The 22015-nt window shown below is 44.5% G+C and overlaps 1 protein-coding gene across 1 annotated transcript in view; it reads right to left on the bottom strand.

The window, feature by feature from the left end:
* The window catches only part of LOC141155582 (uncharacterized), a 232326-nt gene that overhangs the window by 32910 nt on the left and 177401 nt on the right, over positions 1-22015 (bottom strand). Inside the window, exon 15 of the mRNA XM_073642452.1 lies at positions 9075-9329. Within this exon, the coding sequence (XP_073498553.1) occupies positions 9075-9329 (255 nt within the window). The remainder of the gene's footprint in view (positions 1-9074; positions 9330-22015) is intronic.

The raw sequence follows: 22015 nt of genomic DNA, 5'->3' as shown, positions 1-22015 counted from the left end.
TTTCTTTGGTAGTCGATGCCATGGTTATAGTTGTTGGGTATTCTGTGGTAGTAAATGGCATAGTTGTAGTTGCTGGGTGTTTTGTGGTAGTAGATGGCATGGTTGTAGTTGCTGGGTGTTCTTTAGTAGTAGATGGCATGATTCTAGTTATTGGGCGTTCTGTGGTAATATCTGACAAGGTTGTAGTTGTTGGGTTTTCTTTAGTAGATGGCATCGCTGTAGTTGTTGGGTGTTCTGTAGTAGTAGTAGATGGCATGGTTGTAGTTACTGGGAGTTCTGTGGAAGTAGATGGAATTGTTGTAGTTGTTGGGCGTTCTGTGGTACTAGATGACATGGTTTTAGTTGTTGGTTGTTCTGTCGTACTAAATGGCATGGGTAATTATTGGGTGTTGTGTGGTAGTAGATGTCATCTTTGTAGTTGTTAGGCTTTCTCTGGTAGTAGATGGCATAGTTGTAGCTGTTGGGAGTACTCTGGAAGTAGATGGCATGGTTTTAGTTATTGGGCGTTCTGTGGAAGTAGATGGCATGATTGTAGATGTTGGGCCTTCTGTGATACTGGATGGCATGGTTATAATTATTGGGTGTTCTGTGGAAGTAGATGGCATGGTTGTAGCGGTTGGGTGTTCTTTAGTAGTAGATGGCATAGTTGTAGTTGTTGGGTGTTCTGTGGTAGTAGTTGTCATGATTGTAGTTGTTGGGTGTTCTTTAGTAGTAGATGGCATGGTTGCAGTTATTGGACGTTCTGGGGTAGTATATCACAAGGTTGTAGTTGTTGGGTTTTTTGTGTTTGTTGATGGCATAGTTGTAGTTTTTTGGAGTTCTGCGTTAGTAGATGGAATGGTTATAGTTGTTGGGAATTCTGTGGTTATAGATGAAATGGTCATAGTTGGGATTTCTATGTTAGTAGATGGCATTGTTGTAGTTATTGGAAGTTCTGTCGTATTAGATGAAATGGTTGTAGTTGTTGGGCGTTTTGTGGTAGTTGATGACATAGTTGTGTTGTTGGCTTTTCTGTGGTAGATGATGGCATAGTTGTATTTGTTGGGTGTTCTGTGGTATTAGATGGCATGTTTGCAGTTCTTGGGCGTTCTGTGGTAGTTGATGATATGTCTGTAGTTGTTGGGTTTTCTGAATTAGAAGATGGCATGGCTGTAGTTGTTGGCCGTTCCGCGGTAATAGATGGCATAGTTGTAGCTTTTGGGAACTCTTTGGTAGTAGATGGAATGATTGTAATTTTTTGGTTTTCTATGGTAGTAGATGTCATGGCTGTAGAAGATAACATGGTTGTAATTGATGGGTGTTCAGTAGTAGTACATAGCATGGTTGTAGTTCTTGGGCGTTCTGTGGTAGTAGTTCACATGGTTGGAGTTGTTGGGCGTTCTTTGGTACTAAATGGCATGGTTGTAGTTCTTTGGCGATATCTGATAGTATCTGGTATGGTTGTAGTTGTTTGGTGTTCTGTGGTAGTAGATGGCATGTGTAACATACCTGGCGGCGTCCTTGCATAGTGGTCCATCTCCCACTGTGCAAGAGCGTGCACTTGATCTCCAGTCCTGTCTGCTACCCTGGCTTCCCTCCATGCTGTCTGCTTATCTCTATTTCTGCTGCTTAAGGGTGGCGCCCGATCACTTCCTGCTTCTTGTAGCTGCTGCGGGCACACCCCTTGTGCGTCCTCAGCCTATTGCTGTCTGTCACCTGGTATTTAACCCAGCTCCTTCCTGGAATCCTTGCCTGAGCATTGTGTTCTGTCAGTTGGCTTCTGGTCGCTGACGTGCCAGGTCCTGTCTATGTTTCCTGCCTTGCGGTATCAGTTCCCGTGTCTGAACTGAGTCCTGTCTGTGTTCTCTTTCCTGCTGCCTTTCCTGGAGGCTGTATTTCCAGGCCCTTGTGAACACGCTCTTTGCCTGTTCATCTCGCCCTCTGGGGGCCGCTTACCCAGACTCGCTCCTGTATTTGTTTCAGTACAGTTCCTGTCTGAACTGTCTCCTAAACCTGCTTCTTATTTCTCTCCATGTCCGTACCGTCTCTTTCTCCTACAGTGTCTGAACCAGCACTTGGCTTTACCTAGGCTCGTTCCTGCATTTTGTTGCAGTAACTGTTCTTGTCTGAACTGTCTCCTAGCTTCTTACCTGTTTTGTCTTTATGTCTGTTTGCTCCCTTTTTCTGTAGAGTCTGAACCTGCGCCTAACTTCTACTCGTTGTCATTGTACTTCCGTTTGTGAGTTGGAGTCCTTTTGTTACTTCTTTGCAAGTACCTTGTGTGTATCTGGTTCTGCTTATCTTTTCCAGTCTGTTCCGTGTGAACAGAGCCCTATCCCTTTTGCTTTGTCTTTGTTTACCTTTTTGGCGATTTATCTCAGCCTTGTCCACCGCGTCTGCGGTTTCGCTCTGCTCAGCCTTGTCCAACGCGTCTGCGGTTTCGCTTTTCTCAGCCCTGTCCAAAAAGTCTGCGGTGTCGCTCTGCTCAGCCTTGTCCACCGCATCTGCGGTTTTGCTCTGCTCAGCCTTGTCTACTGCGTCTGCAGTTTTGCTCTGCTCAGCCTGGTCCACCGCGTCTGTGGTTTTGCTTTGCTCAGCCTTGTCCACCGCGTCTGCGGTTTCGCTCTGCTCAGCCTTGTCTACCGCGTCTGCGGTTTCGCTCTGCTCAGCCTTGTCTACCGCGTCTGCGGTTTCGCTCTGCTCAGCCTTGTCTACCGCGTCTGCGGTTTCGCTCTGCTCAGCCTTGTCTACCGCGTCTGCGGTTTCGCTCTGCTCAGCCTTGTCTACCGCGTCTGCGGTTTCGCTTTACTCTGTCTGTTCACCGCATCTTCTGCTCTGAACTCGTCTCCCACTCTGTACTGGACCCTACCCAGCTTGCGCTCTAGCCTGCCTGTTCCTGTATTCCCCAGTGTGGGTCAACAGCCGTGTCCGGAGTCTGACCTGGAGTAGACCCTGGTCCCTCTGCTCGGTTCCTCCCTGGTGCACTGGAGTCGTATGCCGTCGTGCGACCTTTGGTCGGATGAAGCAGATACTTAGTTACGCCCCTCCAGGCACTCTCCGGTTCATGACACAGTGGAACCACTAAACACGCACACGCCAGTCAGTCCGGGCGTGTGCATTACAGCATGGTTGTAGTTGTTGGGTGTTCTGTAGTAGTAGATGGCATAGTTGTAGATTTTGGAAGTTCTGTGGAAGTAGATGGCATGGTTGTAATTATTGGAAGTTCTGAAGTAGTAGATGGAATGGTTATAGTTGTTTGACGTTCTGTGGTAGTAGATGACATGGTTATAGTTGTTGAGTTTTCTGTGGTAGAAGACGGCATGATTGCAGTTGTTGCTTTTTCTGTGGCAGTAGATGGCATGGTGGTAGTTGTTGCGCGTTCTGTGATATTAGATGGCATGATTGTATTGGTAGGTTTTTCTGTGGTAGTGGATTGCATGATTGTAGATGTTGGGTGTTCTGTGGTAGTAGATGTCAAAGTTGTAGTTGTTGGGTGTTCTGCAGTAGTAGATGGCATATTTGTGGTTAGTGGTCGTTCTGTGGTAGTAGATGACATTGTTGTATTTGTTGGGTTTTCTGTGGTAGTAGATGCCATGGTTGTAGTTATTGGGAGTTCTGTGGGAGTAGATGGCATGGTTGTGGTATTTGGGTGTTCTGTGGTAGTAGGTGGCAAGGTTGTAGCTGTTGGGCTTTCTCTGGTAGTAGATGGCATGATTGTAGTCATTGGGTGCTCATTTGAAGGGGATAGCATGGTTGTAGTTGTTGGGCATTCTGTGTTAGTTGATGGCATGGTTGTGAATGTTGGGTGTTCATTGGTAGTAAATGGCATGGTTGTAGTTGATAGGTGTCCTGTGGCTGTAGATGGCAAGGTTTTAGTTGATGTGCGTTCTGTGGTAGTAGAATGCATGGTTATAGTTGGCGTATATTCTGTGGTAGTTAATGACTAGTGTTGAGCCACCCCCGTAGTGTTTGGGTTCTGTTCTGTTCGTCGAAAACCGGGATGTTCGTGGAACTGTTCGTCGAACACCTTAGAACACCGTAGAACACCATTAAAACCAATGGCAGGCAAACAAAAACACATAGAAACACATAGAAAACACATAGAAAACACATTCAAATGTGTCCAAAAGCTTACAAACTGCTCAGAAGACACTCTCTTTAAAAAAGCCGGCCGGCAATTCAGCAGCGGCATACACCGGTACCCGACAATTTAGAAGAGAAAGAAAAGAGAATCACACATAGATTAGATAGATAGAAACATGTCAGTCACATATATAAGAAGTACAGTGACAGTGTTGCTTACTGTACTTGTCATTTAGTGTTAAAGGATTTATTAAAAAAATAATAGTGTTTTCATGCACCGTCTCTTTAAAAAAGCTGGCCGGCAATTCAGCATCGGTACTTGACAATTTAGAATAGAAAGAATAGAGCATCACACATAGATTAGATACATAGAAACATGTCAGTCACATATATAAGAAGTACAGTGATAGTGTTGATTACTGTACTTGTCATTTATAGTTAAAATAAAGGATTTATTTAAAAAAAAATTGGCGTGGGGTTCCCCGTAATTTTAGTCTCTAGCGGAGGTTAAGCAGATGGCTGGGGCAGATGTTTGAAGCATGGGAAGGGGGTAATACCCACGGAGCTTCCCAGGCTACTAATATCAGCCCCCAGCTGAATACCTAGCCTTTTCTAGCTATTAAAATCGGGGACCCAAAAAAAATGACGTGGGGTCCCCCCTTATTTTAATAGCTTGCGAAGGCTAGGCAGACAGCTGGGGGCTGATATTAATACTCCAGGAAGGGTGCCATGAATATTGGCCCCCTCCCAGGCTAGAAACACCAGCCGTCAGCCACCCCAGAAATGGCGCATCCATAGGATGCGCCAATTCTGGCACTTAGCCTCGCTCTTCCCACTGCCCTGTAGCAGTGGCAGTGGGTAATAGGGCTGGGGTTGATGTCAACTTATAATGCCAGCTGACATCAAGCCCAGGTTAGTAATGGAGAGGCTTCTATAAGACACCCCCATTAATAACCCCATAGTCAGAGTTAAAAAAAAAACACAAACACCCAGAATAAAGTCCTTTAATTGAAATAAACACACAATTCTTTATTGTTCTAAATTAAACCATACTTACCATCAAGCCCATTCCAGCTGAAGCCAATGTCTTCTGCAATAAAAGTAAAATAATAAACCAACATCATCCTTACCTTTTCATGGTTCCTACTACGGCTCCAACTCTGCTACATTCACATGACAGGGTGGAGCGCAGCCGAAAGCTGCCATCCAGCTTGCCATGCCGCAGACACTGAGAAGCACAGGCATGCTTGCGCTCCTCAGTGTCTGGCTGTGATGGCATAAAGATGAGCCGAGGTCATGTCCAATGAGCTCAGCTCACCTCATGCACGTCACTGACAGCGTGGGAGAATTCTCCTGCGCCCAGCGCTTGTGCAGGAGAATTCTCCCACGCTGGGATGGCATTGAGATGACAGGCTGGATCGCAGCTGATGCAGCCATCCAGCTGGTCATCCTTCAGAGACACTGCAGAGCGCAAGCATGCCTGCACTTCTCAGTGTCTGCGGCATGGCAAGCTGGATGGCAGCTTTCGGCTGCGATCCAGCCTGTCATGTCAATGTAGCAGAGCTGGAGCCGTCTTGGGAACCATGGAAAGGTAAGGATGATGTTGGTTTATTATTTTACTTTTATTGCATAAGACATTGGCTTCAGCTGGAATGGGCGTGATGGTAAGTATGGTTTAATTTAGAACATTAAAAAATTAGGTGTTAATTTCAATTAAAGGACTTTATTCTGGGTGTTGTGTTTTTTTAAATACTTTACTAGAAATTCATGGCGGTCATGTCTAATATTGGCGTGACCCCATGAATTTCGGGCTTAGGGCCAGCTGATAATGTCAAGCTGGCCCTAACCCCTTTATAACCCAGTGAGCCACCACACCAGGGCCCTGGATGAGTTGGGTACAGCGCCAGAGGATGGCGCATCTATGAACGCGGCATTTTCTGGGGTGGCTGCGGACTGCAATTTGCGGGGGGGGGGGCAGAAAGTTTGGGCCTCCCTGCCCTGCGGACTCAAGCCCCCAGCTGCCTAGATGTACCTGGCCGGACACAAAAATAGGGCGAAGCCCCACGTATTTTTTTTTAAATTATTTCATGAAATTCATGAAATAATTAAAAGAAAAGGGCTTCCCTGTATTTTTGTTTCTAGCCAGGTACAAATAGGCATCTGGGGGTTGGGGGCAACCAGTTCCTGCCTGCTGTACCTGGCTGGACACAAAAATATGGTGAAGGCCATGTCAAATTTATGACATCATCCAATGGATGCGCCATTTCTGGGGCGGCTGACGGATGGTGTTTCTAGCCTGGGAGGGGGACAATATTCATGGCACCGTTCCTGGGCTTTTAATATCAGCCCCCAGCTGTCTGCCTAGCCTTTGCTAGCTATTAAAATAGGGGGGACCCCATGTAATTTATTGGGGGGTCCCACATTTTAATAGCTAGTAAAGGCTAGGTATTCAGCTGGGGGCTGATATTAGTAGCCTGGGAAGCTCCGTGGGTATTACCCCCTTCCCAGGCTTCAAACATCTGCCCCAGCCGTCTGCTTAACCTCCGCTAGAGACTAAAATTACGGTGAACCCCACGCCAATTTTTTTTTTAATAAATCCTTTATTTTAACACTAAATGACAAGTACAGTAATCAACACTATCACTGAACTTATTATATATTTGACTGACATGTTTCTATCTATCTAATCTATGTGTGATGCTCTATTCTTTCTGTTCTAAATTGTCGGGTACCGCTGCTGAATTACCGGCCAGCTTTTTTAAAGAGACGTTGCATGAAAACACTATTATTTTTTTTTTAATAAATCCTTTAACACTAAATGACAAGTACAGTAAGCAACACTGTCACTGTACTTCTTATATATGTGACTGACATGTTTCTATCTATCTAATCTATGTGTGATGCTCTATTCTTTCTGTTCTAAATTGTCGGGTACCGGTGTATGCCGCTGCTGAATTGCCGGCTTTTCATGTTTCACTGTGAGCACTGCTCCTATTGATTTGGGCAACCACTGTAATGCCACAACCACCATGGCTGTGGCATTACAGTGAGTGGTAGACAATCCCTGCATGATTGGTGCTCTAAATAACGCCAGACATGCAGGACACGCTTTTGGTGCACGAACAGTTACAGAACATAACCTCGAACTGCCAAATTTTTTGCAAATCATTCGCGTTCGTCGAACGACTCGAACACTGCCCAAAACAGCTCGAATTTGAGATTGGCGAACAGTTCTAGTCGAACACCGCTCATCTCTATTAATGACATGGTTGTAGTTGTGTGTTCTGTGGTAGTAGATGGCATGGTTGTAGTTATTGGGCGTTCTGTGGAAGTAGATGGCATGGCTGTAATTTTGGAGTTTTCTTTGGTAGTAGATGGCATGGTTGTAGTTGTTCGGTGTTCTGTGGTGGTTGATGGCATATTTGTAGTTGTTGGGTGTTCTATAGTAGTAGATGTCATGGTTGTAGTTATTGAGTGTTCTGAGGTTGTATATGACATGGTTGTAGTTGTTGGGTTTTCTGTGGTAGTAGATGACATAGTTGTAGTTATTTGGAGTTCTATGGTTGTAGATGGAATGGTTATAGCTGTTGGGTGTCCTTAGGTAGTTGATGACATGGTTATAGTTGGGTTTTCTATGGTAGTAGATGGCATGGTTGTAGTTTGATGTTCTGTGCTAGTAGATGGCATGGTTCTAATTATTGGGAGTTCTGTCGTAGTAGATGAAATGTTTGTAGTTGTTGGGCGTTCTGTTCTAGTTGATGACATGGTTCTAATTGTTGGATTTTCTGTGGTAGAAGATGGCATGGCTGTAGTTGTTGGGGTTTCCGTGGTAATAGATGGCATAGTTGTAGCTTTTGTGAACTCTGTGGTAGTAGATGGAATGGTTGAAGTTTTTTTGTTTTTCTGTGGTAGTAGATGTCATGGCTGTAGTTGTTGGGCGTTCTGTGATTGTAGATGATATGATTGCAATTGTTGGGTTCTCTGTGGTAGAAGATGACATGGTTGTAGTTGATGGGTGTTCTGTGGTACTAGATGACATGGTTGTAGTTGTTGGGTGTTCTTTGGTACTAAATTGCATGTTTGTAGTTCTGAGGCGTTCTGTGGCAGTAGATTGCATGGTTGTTGTTGTTGGTTGTTCTATGGTAGTAGATGGCATGGTTGTAGTGGTTGGTTGTTCTGTGGTAGTAAATATCATGGTTGTAGTTTTTGGGTGTTCTGTGGTAGTAGATGGCATGGTTGTCGTTGGTTGTTCTGTGGTAGTAGATGGTATGGTTGTAGCTGTTGGGAGCTCTGTGGGAGTAGATAGAATGGTTGTAGTTGTTGGAGGTTCTGTGGTAGTAGGTGACATGGTTGTAGTTGTTGGGTTTTCTGTATTAATAAATGGCATGGCTGTAGTTTTTGGGCATTCTGTGGTAGTAGATGGAATGGTTGAAATTGTTGGGTTTTCTGTGGTAGTAGATGGCATGGTTGTAGTTGCTGTGTGTTCTGTGGTTGTATATGGCATGGTTGTAGTTGTTGGGCACTCTGTAGTAGTAGATTGCATGTTTGTAGTGTTTGGGAGTTGTATTGTATTAGATGGAATGGTCGTAGTTAATTTTTATTAGCTTTCTAAAACCACAGGTATTTGCTATTTCTAATATTTATTATATTGGGCGGTATATAATCCTTAAGCTTTATTGACTGCGGATTTTACTGGCTGGCGATACAAAATTTGTGTGCCAACCAAAAGTTGGGAGACAGTGAGTATCGCCTGGTACAAAGGCAGTTTTACTAGCGCCCCCAGGAGGGAATATTGTGTACTGGGGGCAATGTATTTTGGCCATTTATCTAGAGTTGTTGTAAAACCATGGATCTAAGGAATAAAAAATAGTTGCATTGTTAACCTGCCTAGGTGATTATTACAACCCACAACCTGAGATCTTCACAGAGACGCTCTTCAATAAGAAAACTGCCAGAAAGCAAGAATGAAGAACCAATACTCTATGGTAAGTTTAATAAATTAAGTAAGATACCTTCAGGAGTAGATGGCATGGTTGTAGTTGTTTGGCTTTCTGTAGTAGTAGATGGCATGGTTGTAGTTGTTGGACGTCCTGTAGTAGTAGATTGAATGGTTGTAGTTGTTGGGCGGTCTGTACTACTAGATGGAATGGTTGTAGTAGTTGGGATTTTTGTGATAGTAGATGGCACAGTTGTAGTTGTTGGGCGCTCTGTGGTAGTAGATGGCATGGTTTTAGTTGTTGGAGTTTGTGTACTAGCACTGACTGGCCCTGGAAAAAAATGAAAAAAAGTAAAATGATTTCTAAGTGAGAAAACAATGTAATAGTGCCAATGGGCGCATGACATATGTGATGTGGATAGAGACATGTCTTACAAAAAGCAAGTCAGCCTTTGATGGAATCACAACATTAGAACTGAATCAGAGCAGATTTAATACTACACGTTAAATGTAAAATTCTACTTTAAAGTGATCACTGTTAAATATTATTACCATCATCATTCTTTAAACACGTTGGACATGAACTGCTAAATTGGTCATGGAATGAGACGAAAAAGAAAATCAAGTTGCTAATTACAGGTGAATTAGGTGGATTCCAAAATTAGTTTTGTTGGGTAGACTCTTCAAATGGAAAACTGCCAGACAGCAAGGCTGGAAAACCAATGCTCTATGGTAAGTTTAATAAATTAAGTAAGATACCTTCAGGAGTAGATGTCAAGGTTGTGGATGCTGGGCGTTTCATGGTAGCAGATGGCATGATTATAGTGGTTGGAATTTGTGTGGTAGTAGATGGCACAGTTGTAGTTGTTGGACATCTTGTAGTAATATATGGAATGGTTGTAGTTGTTGAATGACCTATGGTAGTAGATGGCATGGATGTAGTTGTTGGGTGTTCAGTGGTAGTAAATGGCATGGTTGTGATTGTTGGGTGTTCTATAGTAGTAGATGGCAAGGTCGTAGTTATTGGGCTATCTGTGGTAGTAGATGGCATGGTTGTAATTGTTGGGTGTTCTGTAGTAGTAGATGGCATGGTTGTGCTTATTGGGCGTTCTGTTGTAGTAGGTGACATGATTGTATTTCTTGGGTGTTCTGTGGCAGTAGACGGCATAGTGGTAGCTGTTGTGTGTTCTGTAGTAGTAGATGACATGTCAGTAGTTATTGGGATTTCTGTGGTAGTAGATGGAATGGATATAGGTGTTAGGAGTTCTGTTGTAGTAGGTGACATGATTGTAGTTGTTGGTTGTTCTGTGGCAGTAGATGGCATGATGGTAGTTGTTGCACGTTCTGTGATAATAGATGGCAAGCTATAATTGTTGGGTTTTCTTTGGTAGTAGATGGCATCGTTATAGTTGTTGGGTAGTCTGTGGAAGTAGATGGCGTAGTTGTAGTTGCTGGGTGTTTTGTGGTAGTTGATGGCATGGTTGTAGTTGCTGGGTGTTCTTTAGTTGTAGATGGCATGATTGTAGTTATTGGGCGTTCTGTGGTAATTAGAGATGAGCGTTGTTCTACTCGAACTGTTCGCCAATCTCAAATTCGAGCTGTTTTGGGCGGTGTTCGAGCCGTTCGGCGAACACGAATGATTTGAGAAAAATTCGGCTGTTCGAGGTGATGTTCGATAACTGTTCGTGCACCAAAATCATAGCTGGATTTTTTCTCAATAATGATGAAAATTAATGTTAATACGCAGTTTGAGTGTACAGCGGGGTAGGGGAGGGGCAGGAGATGGATCTCTGCAGGAATAATGAAGATCTCCATTTTTTTTTCTCTTTCTCGCATTTGCAGTGGGGAGGTGCAGTCTGTCAGCCTATAAGCAGCGCACACACGGAGCGAACTGCTGTTTTTCACACAAGCAAGGGCATGTGTCATTGGCAGTGTATGTCACATGTCCTTGCCCTATAAGACCAAGCCATTTTCCCCGTCGCCACCATTTTCTCACTGCTGCAGCTGCGTGTTAGACGGCACCGCTGTTGCTGTGTGCGCTATACCTTGTTAATTTCAAGCCAATTTTCGCACAAATCTACAGATAGTTGGGAGTAGGGAATAGTTGTGATTGCAGTCCTTTTAAGGACTAGGTTACAGCATTTCCTACGACTTTTATCAGGCAGGTCTGTGCTCTTAAATAGATAGATTGTGGGAGTAAAGACTAATTGTAATTGCAGTCCTTTTCAGGACTAGGTTACATGAGTTCCTATCAGTTTTTGCCAGGCAGGTCTGTGCCAGTGCTGTGCAAGTTTTTTTCACAGCATTTGGCTGAATCTAGCAAAGCTAATCCTTTTTGGCCTATTGCAGAGTGTGTTAGTCAGTGGAGTAGCCTATCTGTGTTGCAAGATATACCACCTGTGTATAGAATACCAATTTTTTTACTGCACCTAGTGAAGTAAAATCTTTTGGGCATAGCATCATTCTATTAGTCCATCTATACTGACCTCCATCAGGTTGCAAATTGAATATAATTTTTTTCTGCATCTAGCTCTGAAAAAATATTTGGGCTTCTAGCAGTGTGTGGGACTTGTTCTATTAGTCCATCTATACTGACCTCCATCAGGTTGCAAACTGAATATAATTTTTTTCTGCATTTAGCTCTGAAAAAATATTTGGCCTTCTAGCAGTGTGTGGGACTTTCTCTATTAGTCCATCTATACTGACCTCCATCAGGTTGCAAATTAAAAATAATTTTTATCTGCATCTAGATCTGAAAAAATATTTGGCCTTCTAGCAGTGTGTGGGACTTTCTCTATTAGTCCATCTATACTGACCTCCATCAGGTTGCAAATTAAAAATAATTTTTATCTGCATCTACCTCTGAAAAAATATTTGGGCTTCTAGCTGTGTGTGGGACTTGTTCTATTAGTCCATCTATACTGACCTCCATCAGGTTGCAAACTGAATATAATTTTTTTCTGCATCTAGCTCTGAAAAAATATTTGGCCTTCTAGCAGTGTGTGGGACTTTCTCTATTCGTCCATCTATACTGACCTCCATCAGGTTGCAAACTGAATATATTTTTTTTCTGCATCTACCTCTGAAAAAATATTGGGCTTCTAGCTGTGTGTGGGACTTGTTCTATTAATCCATCTATACAGACCTCCATCAGGTTGCAAACTGAATATATTTTTTTTCTGCATCAACCTCTGAAAAAATATTGGGCTTCTAGCTGTGTGTGGGACTTGTTCTATTAATCCATCTATTCAAACCTCCATCAGGTTGCAAACTGAATATAATTTTTTTCTGCATCTAGCTCTGAAAAAATAGTTGGCCTTCTAGCAGTGTGTGGGACTTGTTCTATTTGTCCACCTATACTGACCTCCATCAGGTTGCAAATTCAAAATAATTTTTTGTCTGCATCTAGCTCTGAAAAAATATTTGGCCTTCTAGCAGTGTGTGGGACTTTCTCTATTAGTCCATCTATACTGACCTCCATCAGGTTGCAAACTGAATATATTTTTTTTCTGCATCTACCTCTGAAAAAATATTTGGGCTTCTAGCTGTGTGTGGGACTTGTTCTATTAGTCCATCTATACTGACCTCCATCAGGTTGCAAACTGAATATAATTTTTTTCTGCATCTAGCTCTGAAAAAATATTTGGCCTTCTAGCAGTGTGTGGGACTTTCTCTATTAGTCCATCTATACTGACCTCCATCAGGTTGCAAATTAAAAATAATTTTTATCTGCATCTAGCTCTGAAAAAATATTTGGCCTTCTAGCAGTGTGTGGGACTTTCTCTATTAGTCCATCTATACTGACCTCCATCAGGTTGCAAATTAAAAATAATTTTTATCTGCATCTAGCTCTGAAAAAATATTTGGCCTTCTAGCAGTGTGTGGGACTTTCTCTATTAGTCCATCTATACTGACCTCCATCAGGTTGCAAATTAAAAATAATTTTTATCTGCATCTACCTCTGAAAAAATATTTGGGCTACTTGCTGTGTGTGGGACTTGTTCTATTAGTCCATCTATACTGACCTCCATCAGGTTGCAAACTGAATATAATTTTTTTCTGCATCTAGCTCTGAAAAAATATTTGGCCTTCTAGCAGTGTGTGGGACTTTCTCTATTAGTCCATCTATACTGACCTCCATCAGGTTGCAAATTAAAAATAATTTTTTTTCTGCATCTACCTCTGAAAAAATATTGGGCTTCTAGCTGTGTGTGGGACTTGTTCTATTAATCCATCTATACAGACCTCCATCAGGTTGCAAACTGAATATAATTTTTTTCTGCATCTACCTCTGAAAAAATATTTGGGCTTCTAGCTGTGTGTGGGACTTGTTCTGTTAGTCCATCTATACTGACCTCCATCAGGTTGTAAACTGAATATAATTTTTTCTGCATCTAGCTCTGAAAAAATATTTGGCCTTCTAGCAGTGTTTGGGACTTGTTCTATTAGTCCACCTATACTGACCTCCATCAGGTTGCAAATTCAAAATATTTTTTTGTCTGCATCTAGCTCTGAAAAAATATTTGGCCTTCTAGCAGTGTGTGGGACTTTCTCTATTAGTCCATCTATACTGACCTCCATCAGGTTGCAAACTGAATATATTTTTTTTCTGCATCTACCTCTAAAAAAATATTTGGGCTTCTAGCTGTGTGTGGGACTTGTTCTATTAGTCCATCTATACTGACCTCCATCAGGTTGCAAATCGAATATAATTTTTTTCTCCATCTAACCAAGCCAATTGTTTTGGCCTAATACCACAGTTTGGGGACTCAGCTCTGCTCGGTTCCCATCCATTGTTTTTTTGTGCAAACAACTCCAGAGTTGTGAATTAGTTAACCACCAAAATGAGTGGAAAAAGGCCTGCTGCTGGTGGAAAGGGGAATAGGCGTGATGGGAAGGGGAAAAAAGGTTGTGTCCGTGGGGTAGGTGTTAAAGCAACAGTAACATCTGCAGAAGAAAGACCATCTTCCAGCCAAACTAAAATGTCTACTTCTTTTAGCGGACAATGCGATAAGATCCCTTTCTTACGGCCACGCCAATCGCTACAAATACCAGATGAGGCACAAAAACAGCAGGTGCTTCAACGGATATCAAGTGCTCCTTTAAGTGGGCTCTCCTCCACATCAACTTCAACATCACAAATACTCCAGTCCTCAAAGGTGTCACCCCAATCGCACTTGCTTCCTCACAGCTCCCAAATCTCCAGCTGCCCATCTGAGTATGAGGTAGAACAGATGGTTGAGTCTGCAGAGCTGTTTACTCATACTATAGCCTGGGAATCAGAGGTCGACTCCAGCGCTTCTGTGAATCCAGACGAGGAAATGATCTGCACTGATGCCCAGAATCTTTATGAGTCGGATCCAGGACCAGACGCAGAAGGTTCTGACCATAATGTAGACTCTCATTCCCAAACTGTAACTCCTGTTGGTGGAGACAATGAGGAAGACGATGATGAGACTCAAATACCTGATTGGAGCGACAACTTTAGTTTTTTGTCAGGGCAGGAACAGGTTGGCTCTGAGGACGACGGGTGTGATAACGCACAGGGTGATGATGATGAGGTTGGAGATCCCACTTACTGTCAACCCACAGTCAGCAAAGAGATGAGGTCAGCAGAGGAGTTGGAGGAAGATGCTAGTGACGACGAGGTCAGGTTGCGCCTTCCTGGACAGAGACGTAGTACTGGAAGCACGTCAACAACTGCATCCTCAAACACAACTCTGCCTCTCACCACAAGTCGTGGTGGCTCTTCAGGTCGCATGGGTGCTAAGCCTTGCATAGCCTGGGCATTTTTTCAGATCGATAAAGATGACCCAACTCGTGTTATCTGTAACATTTGTCAGCAAAAGCTAAGTAGAGGCCAAAAAATACATAGTTTGAGTACTTCATGCATGAACCGGCACATGGACATGAAGCATAAGTTGCAGTGGGAGGCTCAGTGTGCTACAATGCGGCCTATCCGGCCGGGCCAACCACCGTCTGCCATATCTTGTGCATCCGCGGCCTCTTCATCCTCTGTGACTGGGGGGACAGCAGTCACACCTGTTTTGGGGCGCAGACCTGCCACCTCTTTACCCGCAACAGCCAGCGTGATTGGCAGGTCATCATTGTCTTTGGAGGTGGTAACACCAGCTGGTGTTGAGCGCTGTCCGACATCGATAGCACCACCTTTGGATCAAGGCAACCTAACATGTCCGCCTGCATCTTCCTCACAGACCGGCAGTTTGCCGGGGACACCCTTATCAACCCCGTCTAAGCACAATAGCCAGCCCTCGGTCCCTCAGATGTGGGCAATTAAAAGACCATTTCCTCCTAGCCATGAGAAAGCTAAGAGGTTGAATTTCACCATCTGCAAGCTCTTGGCTACAGAAATGCTGCCTTTCCGCCTCCTGGACACAGAGGATTTTCGAGACCTTATGTCCTTCGCAGTGCCCCAGTACCAGATGCCCAGTCGGCACTACTTCTCAAAGAAAGGTGTGCCTGCGCTCCACCAGCATGTCGCACACAACATCACCGCTTCTTTGAGAAACTCTGTGTGTGACAGGGTGCATTTCACCACAGACACTTGGACGAGTAGGCATGGACAGGGGCGTTACATGTCGCTGACTGGGCACTGGGTAACTATGGTGACAGCAGGACAAGGGGCTGCTGTCCAAGTCTTGCCGTCCCCACGAGTTGTGCGTCAATCCTCTTTATGTCAAAGTTCCTCCACTGCTTCTGCCTCCTCAACCTCCTCTCGGTCTTCCACCTGCACCCAAAGCCTGTCTGGTCATGCCACAAGCTTTCTAACTGCGCCGAAGGGATCCTGCACACCTCCTTACTATGCTGGCAGTAGGGCTCAATGTCATCAGGCGGTTTTTACTTTGAAATGTCTGGGAAATGGGAGTCACACAGCTGAGGAGTTGTGGTCAGCTCTGGAGAACCAATTTCATGAATGGTTGTCTCCACTGGACCTGAAACCAGGGAAGGCCGTGTGCGACAATGCTGCAAACCTGGGTGCGGCCCTTCGCCGGGGCAATGTCACACACGTGCCTTGTATGGCTCACGTGTTGAACCTGGTTGTCCAGCAATTTTTAGCCCACTATCCCAGACTAGATGGCCTTCTGCAGAGGGCACGGTCGCTGTGTGCTCACTTCCGCCGTTCGCATCCCGCAGCTCAGCGACTTACATCTCTACAGAAGTCGTTGGGCCTGCCACTTCACCGGCTAAAATGCGATGTGCCTACCCGGTGGAATTCAACTCTGCACATGTTGTAGCGACTATGGCAGCACCGACAAGCCCTGGTGCAATACGTTCTGACGTATAGCCTGGGCCAACGAGATCCAGAGGTGGGGCAAATCATGCTGGAGGAGTGGTCTCAGATCAGGGACCTATGCACCCTTCTGCACAGTTTTGAAATGGCGACGAAGATGTTTAGTGCTGACGATGCCATTATCAGCATGACTATTCCGGTGATTTACATGCTGGAGCACATGTTAAACAGAATTCGGAGTCAGGTGGTGGCACAAGAGGAGGTGGAGGAAGTAGAGGAGGAGGAGTTGTATGCGGAAGGGCTAACATCTGCAAGGTCCAGACGGTCGGCAGCACCAAGGCGGCAGGCATGTGAGGGTGGGGGAGATGGTTTTACCAGGGCGCATGGTAGCAGCCAAACTAGTGAGGAAGGTGCAGGAGCCCAGGAAGAAGTGGAGGACGAACTGATGGAAGACTCATCAGATGAGGGAGACCTTGATCACATTTCTGTTGTGCAAGGTTGGGGGGAGAGGACAGAGGAAGGAAGCATGATTGTTACCTCGCCACCAACACAACAGGGACTTGGTGCTCCTGGATGCGCAACAAACATGAGTGCCTTCTTGCTGCACTACCTGCAACATGACCCTCGAATTGTGAGAATTAGAAATAATCCTGACTACTGGGTTGCCACACTGTTAGATCCCCGGTACAAAAGTAAATTTGCCGAAATTATTCCTGCCATAGAAAGGGATGCACGCATGCAGGAGTATCAGCAGAGACTGTTGCAGAATCTTACATGTGCTTTTCCACAAAACACCAGTGGTGCACGTAGTGAATCTCACAGTTCCAACTTGCCAACCGTGGGACCGTCAAGTGTTCAGCACTCAAACCGTAACAGAACCACAGTATCTGCTGGTAACATCAATTTTGCGGAATCATTTCACCACTTTTTTAGCCCATCCTTTGCAAGGCCACAGGAGACAAGAAGTCTGACACATAGTCAACGCCTAGAGACGATGGTACAGGAGTATCTCCAAGTAAACATTGAAGCCATGACTGTGTCACTGGACCCTTGCTCTTTTTGGGCTTCCAATCTGGATAAATGGCCGGAGCTAGCCACTTACGCCTTGGAGATCTTGTCATGCCCCGCAGCCAGCGTTCTGTCTGAACGTGTGTTCAGCGCTGCTGGTGGTGTGCTGACAGATAAGCGCACGCGGCTCTCCACTGATAATGTAGACAGACTCACGTTTATAAAGATGAACAAATCATGGATCCGAAACGACTTTTCTACCCCTGTGTCATCCTGGGGAGAGTAAAAGTTTGATGATTGGTTAAAATCACCCTACCAACCGTTTTAAGCTTTCAAATTACTAATCATGTTTATCTGTATCTTGGCTGGAAAATAATTTGGGCTTTGAAGCAGTGTGCAGCACTGATCCTATTAGGCCATCTATACTAAGCTCCACCAGATTTAAAATTAATAATAATTTTTAGCTGCATCTAGCCCGGAAAATAATTTTGTTGCTCCGAGATGCGCAAGACACATAAGTGCCTTCTTGCTGCACTACCTGCAACATGACCCTCATATTGTCAGAATTCGAAGTAATCATGACTACTGGGTTGCCACACTCTTAGATCCCCCAAACTTTTCGATCAACCTTTTCATTTTAATAAAGACCAAAAAAATGGTCATTTTTGAAATTATAAGCATTAGCAGGTTATTAGAAACTGAAATCAAACAGTTTTCAACTCAAAACTTTATTCTAGGTGATGTTACATTTTCACATAGGACCCCTTGTTCGAAAGGAGCTTCTGAACTCTCTCGTCTATTGAATTTGTCAGGTTTTGGATGGTTTCTGCTTCAATTGTTTTGCATGAGGACAGAATACCCTCCCAGAGGTGTTGCTTAGATGTGAACTGCCTCCCGCCATCATAGACACTCCTTTTGATGATGCTCCAGAGGTTCTGAATGGGGTAGAGGTCAGGGGAGCATGGGGGTCACACCATAAGTTTGTCCCCTTTTATGCCCATATCAGCCAGAGATGCAGATGTTTTATGTGCAGCATGAGATGGTGCATTATCATGCAAAAAAATGATCTTGCTGTGAAATACACGGTTCTTCTTCTTGAACCATGGCAGGAAGTGCTGTTTGAGAAAATCCACATACATTATGGAGTTCATCTTTAGCGCCTTCAGGGATCCTAAAGGGGCCGACAATCTCTCTCCCCATGATTCCAGCCCAAAACATTACTCCACCTCCTACTTGTTGGCGCTGTAGCCGTGTTTGCGTGGGGTGTCCATCAACCAGCCATCCTCCACTCCATCCATCTGGACCATCGAGCGCTGCACGGCACTCATCCGTGAACAAAACAGTTTTGAAATCAGTCTTCATGTAATGTTTAGCCTACTGGAGCCGTTTCTGCTTGTGTGAAGTGGATAGAGGAGGTCGACAGGATGGCGTATGCACAGCTGCAAACCTCTGAAGGACCCTGCATCTTGTTGTTCGGGGGACGTTGGAGGCACCAGCAGCTTCAAAAACTTGTCTGTTGCTATGACAAGGCTTTTTTGCCGCTGCTCTTTTAACCTGACGTAATTGCCTGTAGGAAAGAGTCCTCAATTTGCCTTATCAGCACGCACACGTGTGTACTGTGAATCAGCTACATACAGTACAGACCAAAAGTTTGGACACACCTTCTCATTTAAAGATTTTTCTGTATTTTCATGACTATGAAAATTGTACATTCACACTGAATGCATCAAAACTATGAATTAACACATGTGGAATTATATACTTAACAAAAAAGTGTGAAACAACTGAAAATATGTCTTATATTCTAGGTTCTTCAAAGTAGCCACCTTTTGCTTTGATGACTGCTTTGCACACTCTTGGCATTCTCTTGATGAGCTTTAAGAGGTAGTCACCGGAAATGGTCTTCCAACAATCTTGAATGAGTTCCCAGAGATGCTTAGCACTTGTTGGCCCTTTTGCCTTCACTCTGCGGTCCAGCTCACCCCAAACCATCTCGATTTGGTTCATGTCTGGTGACTGTGGAGGCCAGGTCATCTGGCGTAGCACCCCATCACTCTCCTTCCTGGTCAAATAGCCCTTACACAGCCTGGAGGTGTGTTTGGGGCCATTGTCCTGTTGAAAAATAAATGATGGTCCAACTAAACGCAAACCTGATGGAATAGCATGCCGCTGCAAGATGCTGTGGTAGCCATGCTGGTTCAGTATGCCTTCAATTTTGAATAAATACCCAACAGTGTCACCAGCAAAGTACCCCCACACCATCACACCTCCTCCTCCATGCTTCACGGTGGGAACCAGGCATGTAGAGTCCATCCGTTCACCTTTTCTGCGTCGCACAAAGACACAGTGGTTGGAACTCAAATTTGGACTCATCAGACCAAAGCACAGATTTCCACTGGTCTAATGTCCATTCCTTGTGTTCTTTAGCCCAAACAAGTCTCTTCTGCTTGTTGCCTGTCCTTAGCAGTGGTTTCCTAGCAGCTATTTAACCATGAAGGCCTGCTGCACAAAGTCTCCTCTTAACAGTTGTTGTAGAGATGTGTCTGCTGCTAGAACTCTGTGTGGCATTAACCTGGTCTCTAATCTGAGCTGCTGTTAACCTACGATTTCTGAGGCGGGTGACTCGGATAAACATATCTTCAGAAGCAGCGGTGACTCTTGGTCTTCCTTTCCTGGGGCGGTCCTCATGTGAACCAGGTTCTTTGTAGCGCTCGATGGTTTTTTCAACTGCATTTGGGGACACTTTCAAAGTTTTCCCAATTTTTCGGACTGACTGACCTTAATTTCTTAAAGTAATGATGGCCACTCATTTTTCTTTACTTAGCTGCTTTTTTCTTGCCATAATACAAATTCTAACAGTCTATTCAGTAGGACTATTAGCTGTGTATCCACCAGACTTCTGCACAACACAACTGATGGTCCCAACCCCATTTATAAGGCAAGAAATCCCACTTATTAAACCTGACAGGACACACCTGTGAAGCGAAAACCATTTCCGGTGACTACCTCTTGAAGCTCATCAAGTGAATGCCAAGAGTGTGCAAAGCAGTCATCAAAGCAAAAGGTGGCTACTTTGAAGAACCTAAAATATAAGACATGTTTTCAGTTATTTCACACTTTTTTGTTAAGTATATAATTCCATATGTGTTAATTCATAGTTTTGATGCCTTCAGTGTGAATGTACAATTTTCATAGTCATGAAAATACAGAAAAATCTTTAAATGAAAAGGTGTCTCCAAACTTTTGGTCTGTACTGTACTTCTTGATTGCCAAGACACTTCATCCTGATCATCGCACAATGTTGATTGTAGTCATGCCTTGACCTAAACACTCCACAATTTGTTGCTTCTCAGCAGCCGACACATCCTTTTTCTTTCCCATTTTGGCAGAAAATGAAGGCTGCTTAATAATGTGAGACAGCCTTCTTAAGTAGTCTTGCCTTTCATTGGACACACCTGCCAAACAAATTAGCACAGGTGTCTGCAATTGCTTACAGTGATATAAAGAGCCCTGACACACATCACCATCAATGAGTTTAACTGACAAACAAACAAATTCTTCCCTTATCACTCCTAAACACTTTTTGCATAATAATTTGGAACACAGTGTACATGTGCTTTTCCACAAAACACCAGTGGTTCACGTAGTGAATCTTACAGTTCTAACTTGCCAACCGTGGTCTGTATGGAGTTGTTCAATAAAGGGCCCAAAATTAAGATAACATAGATGGGAGAGGTCTCTATGAATAGGAATTCCTAAGTATTTGATACCCTGTGAGGGCCAGGCAAAGGGAAAGTTGGACTGGATGGAATCCTATATGGATTTGGGGAGGGAGACATCGAGGGCCTCAGACTTCACTGCATTGATTTTAAAATTTGACCATGTAACAAAGTGATCTATTTCAGCCATAACAGCATGGATGGATATATGTGATTGAGTGATATATACTAGGACATCATCAGCAAATAGAGAGCACTTGTACTCGGTGCCTCCCACCTCAATCCACCTAATATTGGGGTTATGGCGAATTGATGAGAGCAGGTGCTCCGTGACTAGGATGTATAAGAGAGGGGACAGAGGACATCCCTGCCTTGTCCCATTGGTGATTGTGAAAGGTGATGAAAATGTTCTGATGCACCCCCTGGGCCTTGGGACACCCGGAGCCGGACCCTTTTTAGTGGATGCTGGTGGTTGTAGTCTTCGTGGCGGCGACCCAGTTCCGTGGCTCAGGGTGGTCAAACCAGTGGCGGAACTATTTATGTGGTTTTGATGTTTAAATATCCGACTACGCCACCCGTGGATTGCGGTCAGAGTGAACCGCCGCTGCAGGGCAGACCGCTGAGGCTGGTGTTGTGGGTGCAGCAGAGCGTAGCATAACTCCCCACGGGAGGAGTATAGCCTCAGGGCAGTGTATGCGGAGGATGGGGGTGATGGTGCAGGGCAGCAGCAGTAATGACACGGAGTCAGTGATGCAGTCCAGGGCCTTTACTCACAGTTCTTATTATCCAGACCACGTCTGCAGGTAACGGCTGCCCACGTCGTACTGTGCTCACCAGGTGAGGGGCTCAGACAACTCCCAGATAACTTTGGAGCGCTTCACAGGACCCCCTTTTGTGTGTCCTTTGTCTGGCCTTTCTTACCAACCCTTCTGTCCGGCTGCCTCGGGCCTCCTCTTGGTAAACTTGGCGCCAGTTTCCCTGACCCTATGTGGTGCCTTCCTAGCGGGTGTAGCGAGGGGCTGCGCCACATAAAATGTC

This window comes from Phyllobates terribilis, unplaced genomic scaffold, assembly GCF_046119375.1.
Source record: "Phyllobates terribilis strain yellow unplaced genomic scaffold, ASM4611937v1 Scaffold_7__3_contigs__length_470593459, whole genome shotgun sequence".
Lineage (NCBI taxonomy): Eukaryota > Metazoa > Chordata > Amphibia > Anura > Dendrobatidae > Phyllobates > Phyllobates terribilis.
This window is presented reverse-complemented; position numbering and strand designations above follow the sequence as displayed.